The following is a 7500-nucleotide window of genomic DNA, read 5'->3' on the forward strand; positions in this document are numbered from 1 at the left end:
AGAAATAATTTCCTCACTGGGCTGTTTTCCCTGTTGGGGCCCCTGGGTTTATAGTCTCCTGCTTTTACAACTAGGGTTGTAGCTTAGCAAGTAATAATGATAATGATTATCCGACCGTTTTGCATTATGAATCTGTCGTATTCACACCTGGTTCCTTTGGAGTGTGTAATAGCAATCTCATCTCGAGGTTACAAAGTACTGAATATTATCATTCCTTAACATATATATATATATATATATATATATATATATATATATATATATATATATATATATATATACATATATATGTATATACATATATACATATATACATATATATATATATACATATACATATACATATACATACATACACACACACACACACACACACATATATATATATATATATATATATATATATATATATATATATATATATATATATATATACAACTTCAAATGTCCATTTAGTTTTTTGGAAGCGTATTGTGCAAATAAATGATGTACCTCTTCAATATGAATAGTTTGCAAATTTTGACGAAAGATAATGTAATAATTGTAATAATAAACAGATATTTTTATTTATTTATGCATACTGATATATATTAGTTTGTGGTTGGTAAACAGGCCGACAGAATGGGAAACATTTAAATGAAGCCGAATGGAAATCCGAAATCACTGTGGAAATTATCCGAATGATGTATATTGAAGCTTTAGGAATTTAACGTTTAAATCAAGTATTCCAAAGCTGTTGGAGATTTTCCACTGTGGGGGAACTTGGGAGATTTCAGGGAAAAAAATCTATTGTAATGGGAAATATATATTACTAGAAATTAGTTGACAAAATAATCTCCTAGAATAGGAACACTTAACTTTTTCGTCAAGTAATATATAAAGATATGAATCAGTATTTATGTTACGATTATCAGTAACCAGTTTGTGCAGTAAGGTGCGTACGTTGTGTGGTTTGGCTGGTTTTGTTTATTCTTATCCACGTGAAGAGGTTTCTGCGGACACTAGAACTCGTTTGAAGGTTGTGGGAGGGGAAGGCACGACAAAAGGCTTAGAAGCATTGCTTTAGACAGAATTTAGAGGTGGAAATAGCCAGAAATTCTTAGAATGTTAAGTGTTTAAAGTTTATGCCCTGGAAAACCATGGATAAGGACAAACAGGATAAAACGAAACGCCAAGGCTCATTCGAATGCTTTAGAAATGAGTAAGATATTTCTGCTTTTAATGAAAAATACTTATAGAATTTGTATATATTGATATACCTGAGTATTGCTGTTACTGTTATTATCCTGTTTATCATTTAATATGGAAAAAAAAAATTACGCTCCTTTAAGACTTAAAGGATACGGTATTAGGTGATATCATTACTATTATTATTATTATTATTATTATTGTTGTTGTTATTATTACTTGCTAAGCTACAACCCTAGTTGGAAAAAGCAGGGTGCTATAAGCCCAAGGGCTCCAGCAGGGAAAATAGCCCAGTGAGGAAAGGAAATAAGGAAATAAACTTCTAGAGAAGTTGTGAACGATTAAAGTAAAATATTTCAAGAACAGTAACATCATTAAAATGAATCTTTCATATATAAACCATTAAATCTTTAAAATAAAACAATAGGAAGAGGAATGAGATAGAAGTGTGCCTGAGTGTACCTCAAGCTAGACTTTTAACATAATTCGTACATGGCACTTGATGATCCTATAGTTTGAAATATTACGTTCTGTTGGTAATGAATAACTAAATAGGAATTATTTTTTTAGGAAAAGAACAATTCTTAATCAGGGGTTGCTCGTTTATGCCTAATGTGTACTTGGAATTCTAAGGTGTACACATCATCACACGCAATTCAGGTATTTTCCCCGTTTTTCAAAGGGGAATATTTTCTATTTATATTCTGTTGAATTTTTAGATACGTCATCATCATCATCATCATCATCATCTCTCTCTCTCTCTCTCTCTCTCTCTCTCTCTCTCTCTCTCTCTCTCTCTCTCTCTCTCTCTAACTACAATCTTGCAAGTAATCATACTGATATTGTTCATGATTTCGGTTATACAGTACTGCGTGTATTCCATCGTCTCTCTCTCTCTCTCTCTCTCTCTCTCTCTCTCTCTCTCTCTCTCTCTCTCTCTCTCTCTCTCTCTCTCTACAGACTTGCAAGTAATCATACTGATATTGTTCAAGCTTTGCGTGTATTCCAATTTCGTTACCTCAATCCAAATGAACATGATTTTTTTTTCGAAAATTCTTGCATATATCAGTATTCAATTCTTAGATATGATTTGAGTATTCTCTTGTATTTGTTCTATTATGGAAAAATACCCTTCGACGAAGGCATAGATTTTTATTTCCTTTCGAATGATGTCCTCTTAATATATTGTTTTGAATTAACTATAAAAAGGCTAAGTATAATAAGAAAAAGAATTAAGCTCTTTTTGAGTCCAATTAAATGAAAGTAAGCAGAAATAGGCAATTAGATGAACCCTTAAAATTAATTACTATGAAATATGAACAAATTAAGACGGACGATTTTCCCATTAATTGTTATTTAAAGCCATTTAATTTGATTAGAGAATAACATATGTACCTTGAGAAGTTAGGAAGAGGAAAACCTCTTGTTTTTTTGTCAAACTCATTGCTTTCTTTCTATCACATCTTTCTCTTATTATATCATACTAACTACCAGAGATTTTGTTGAAAGAAACTTGAAGGGTAAGGTTTAAACATATATATATATATATATATATATATATATATATATATATATATATATATATATATATATATATATGTGTGTGTGTGTGTGTGTGTGTGTGTGTGTGTATACACATCTCTCTCTCTCTCTCTCTCTCTCTCTCTCTCTCTCTCTCTCTCTCTCTCTCTCTCTCTCTCTCTCTCTCTCTATGAATATATATATATATATATATATATATATATATATATATATATATATATATATATATATATATATATATATATATGTCGAAGAAAGCGCTTGTCATAATCACATACACATACACACACATATATAGCCTATATATATATATATATATATATATATATATATATATATATATATATATATATATATATATATATATATATATATATATATATATATATATTTATATATATTTATATACATATATATATACGTGTGTGTGTTGTATTAACATGAATTTTAATCTTCAATTGCAACGAACAATTACTCAAATCCGTTTTCTTTCTTTAAGATCCAACTCGAAAGAATTCGTTTCCTTGAAGTCCTAAATGACCTCACGAAGAATCAATGTCTAACGTTCGTGTCATTTGTAGTCATTTGGCTGAACGTTTCTTAATAAAATATCCTCTACGAATAAAAACAGAGTTTGGGGATTATTCTTTTGCCTATTTTGTATATAGGAAAATGTATAACCTTTAATCTCCGGATAACGAAAATACGACGCGTGACGTCACATATCGTAATTCTTACCAATATCCTGTTGAGTGAAAATAAGAAATTTACCGTCTCAGGAATCTTATTTTGTTTTGTATCTTTGTCTTGATTTCAGTTTATAAATTGTATTATTATTATTATTATTATTATTATTGTTGTTATTATTATTATTATTATTATTATTATTATTATTATTATTATTATTATTACTTGTTAAGCTACAACCCTAGTTGAAAAAGGAGGATGCTATAAGCCCAGGGGCTCCAAGAGGGAAAAATAGCCCAGTGAGGAAAGGAAACAAGGAAAATAAAATAATTTAAGAAGAGTAACACCATTAAAATATCTCCTATATAATCTATAAAAACTTTACAAAACAAGAGCGGCACTCTTTTTTTATCATTTCATTACACTTCCGTTTCCCTTTCCTATCTTCCCTCATGCTGTCCAGCTTCTTTTAAATTTTACTACCTATGCAACTGGGGTGTTTCCCTTCCCACCAGACGCACTTCGGCGTGGAATGGCCTCCCTGGACTCAGCATTGGTCATATGACCTGAATTTCATAAATACATTCTTAATACTAATAACTAAGCCTTAGGTTTCGTCTATGATTCAGAAAATATCTTTCCTATTCTCTAATTCACAAAGTTCTTTCAGTAATGTTTCTCTGAATAAATGAAGGTCCTTTGAAAGAATGTCTTTTGGGGTGTTCGTCTTGTAATGCATTCCCTGTGCTGGCTGATGAATTATTCTTTATAACATCAGATCGAAATTATGAGTTTATTCATTCAGATTTCTGACCAGTAGGTCTTACTGCCATTATTATTATTATTATTATTATTATTATTATTATTTATTATTTATTTTATTAGTATTATTTATTTATCTATTTATTTTTATTATTTATTATTATAATTATTATTATTATTGTTGTTGTTGTTATTGTATTTCTTCCTTATATACATTATATATATATATATATATATATATATATATATATATATATATATATATATATATATATATATATATTAGTCAATGTTTTATTAGTGAATGGTAATATTGTTTATATTCCCAGTTTAGGGGAGAAGATATTATTTGGATCTGTCATTGTTATTCCTATCTGTTCTGATACGTTCTTTTGCGTCATGTTCTAATCAGTATCTTTTTAATTACTTGATTTTGCCATTGACCAAAACTTCTGGAGTGCCTCGTTGAACTTGGCATTTTGCTATCAATTTTAAACATTTTTTATTTAGTGCTAAAACAACTGCCTTAGCGTTTGTTTATAGAATCCGGTCTTGTTAGTTTTCTCGGTTACTTCAAAACCCCTTTAACAATATGTGGCTATTGTATTACAGGTTACATACAGTGTCACCATGAAAGATGACAATCTATGGAATTGTAGGTACTGTAGTTTGTAAGTTATACTTGATTATAATCATGTAAACAAGAATCGACAAAACTCCGGAAATATCAAACCAGAAATATGTAATTTAGGACACTCCAATGATCTTCAGGTAACGAAAAAAAATAAAGTTTTCTTGCTGTAACATTTTATTGTATTTCTCAACTAGTTCACCTTTAATTACAGTCTGAATTTGGGACACTATGAAGATATTTGTTTATTGTTTTACATTTAAGAAATGTTTTCTTGAATAGTTTACTTTGGTCATAGATTTGATGGTTATGCTGGGATCCGTTATAACAATTTGATCCACGATTAGATTTTTATAGCACCAGGTCAGTGTCTCCATATATTATTTGGAACTCTTTGAGTTAATAAACACAAAATTACAAGCATATTTTTTTTTTACAGACAACATCATAAACTGAACCTCATTACTAAGACAAATGCAAAGGATAATGCTTTCCTTTTGACTCCACACCCTTTCTTTAACTTATTGTCATCCGCTGAGTCTTGCCAATTGTTTATTCGTATGTGCTATCTAAAATGGAAATTCTATATCTTCTGAAAACTATGCACTGCTTCAAAGGACCATACTTCTCTGCCCTTATGATATCACCTCACCACACTTAACAATACATCCTTATATTTAAGAAATGTCGAAATTATAGCCAGTTGTAATTCACTCTTGTAAATTGTATTGAAATTTTGTCACATAAGAATTTTGTTTTTAGGCAGTTAAATCATAATATTGTACATATCTTAGTGCCATAAAGGGCAAGTATTTCAGGATGGAAGGTCAATTAACCATGCTGATTCCAAAGTTTTGTAATTGTTGTTACACTACTGTTTCATAATAAAACCAGCTTTAGTTTTTATTAAATCAAGTAGAAATTAATTACGTTAAAGAGCTGTGATAATGATTATGAATTATTGAGACCAATCTATCTTGCTACACTACGATTATTATCGTATGAAAGACGCACAACTATAACTAATTTCCCAATTTATTTTTTGCCCAAAGCACCCGCCATACTAATCTTATTTAAGGGGACATCACAAGGCTAGAGTCAACATTGTTTTGATCAGGATCATCAACTGGTGTTATAACATTTTCATTCACAGTGTTTACCTCAGTTGCATTATCTCTAAGATTCGGTGTCGTAGCCATTTCATTTGGACCATTTGATCCTCCTTGCATCTTATTCCCTTCGGCATTAGCCTGAGGTATTCTATCGGCTGAAGTCCGTAATGTCGATTCAAAAAAGCTATCAGAATCACCAGGAATATCAGATATAGGTTGATCATTGGTCGTATTTACTGGAGGAGGTTTAAAAGTTTCTGCAGGTAAGGCGGCTTCTGATGGCTGTTCTGCAGGTGCTGACATATTTGGAACAACAGAAACTGTGGGATCCTCTGGAATTGTTGACACAACTGGAAAAAACGCCATCAGACGTCAGAGGTGGGTTGGTAGGAGGATCAGCCTCGACTGGCGCTGCTGGGTTTTCTGAATCAGATGATGGAAGTGGTATGTCAGAAGGACTGGATGACGTATTTGGCTCCATTGACATCACAGGATTGACAGATTCATCTGCTTCCATTGGGCTAATTGGGTTTCTTGGTGCTTCTGGCTCCAGTGGCATCATAGGATTAACAGCTCCTGGTATAGTTGGAATCATAGGATTAGCAGCTCCTGGTATAGTTGGAACCATAGGATGACCAGAGTCTACTGGTTCTATTGGCACCAAAGAGTCATCTGGTTCTGCTGGTACCATAGGATTAACAGGTCCTGCTGGATCTATTGGCATCATAGGATTACCAGGTCCTGCTGGACCCATTGGCATCATAGAATCGCTAGGTCGTGCTGGATCCATTGGCATCATAGGATTATCAGTCCTTGCTGGATTCATTGGCATTATAGGATCGCTAGGTCCTGCTGGATCCATTTGCATCATAGGATTACCAGGTCCTGCTGGACCCATTGGCATCATAGGATTGCTAGGTCCTGTTGGATTCATTGGCATCATAGGATTGCTAGGTCCTGCTGGATCCATTTGCATCATAGGATTACCAGGTCCTGCTGACTCTGATGACATCATAGGATTAACAGGTACTGCTGGCTCTGATGACATCATGGGATTAACAGGTATTGCCGACTCTGATGGCATCATAGGATTACTAGGTCCTGCTGACCCTGATGGCATCATGGGATTACCAGATCCTGCTGACTCTGATGACATCGTAGGATTAACAGGTACTGCTGACTCTGATGGCATCATAGGATTACCAGGTCCTGCAGACTCTGTTGGCATCATGGGATTACCAGGTTCTACTGGCTCCATCGGCATCATGGAGTTGTCTGGTTCTCTAGGCATCATAGGATTAGCAGGTGCCCCTGGTATTAATGGTATGCCAGAGGGATTGAGAGGTCCAGGTTGTGTCATTGGATTATCAAGAGGGACACTAGGTTCATTGGAACCCATTGGAGGCCTAGAATTTGTTGGTTCAACTGGATTAATTGGTATTAATGGAATACCAGGATTGATAGGTTGATCAGGTAATGTTGGCCTAACAATAGCCAAAGGATTAATAGTCTCAGAATCTGGGTTTATTGGGGTAGATTCCCCTCTGCAGTTGCAAACAGGGCAACCGTTAGGTGCAA

General features: G+C 33.1%; 1 protein-coding gene across 1 annotated transcript in view; it reads right to left on the minus strand.

The window, feature by feature from the left end:
* Positions 1 to 4966: 4966 nt before the first annotated feature.
* Positions 4967 to 7500, minus strand: part of LOC137635756 (serine/threonine-protein kinase WNK2-like) — a 7118-nt gene continuing 4584 nt past the window's right edge. The window contains 2 exon segments of the mRNA XM_068368206.1: positions 4967 to 6279; positions 6281 to 7500. The exon segment at positions 6281 to 7500 is cut by the window's right edge and continues 1044 nt beyond it. Coding sequence (XP_068224307.1) covers positions 5884 to 6279; positions 6281 to 7500 — 1616 coding nt within the window. The 3' untranslated portion in view covers positions 4967 to 5883.

Source organism: Palaemon carinicauda, unplaced genomic scaffold (assembly GCF_036898095.1).
Source record: "Palaemon carinicauda isolate YSFRI2023 unplaced genomic scaffold, ASM3689809v2 scaffold1674, whole genome shotgun sequence".
NCBI classification, from domain to species: domain Eukaryota; kingdom Metazoa; phylum Arthropoda; class Malacostraca; order Decapoda; family Palaemonidae; genus Palaemon; species Palaemon carinicauda.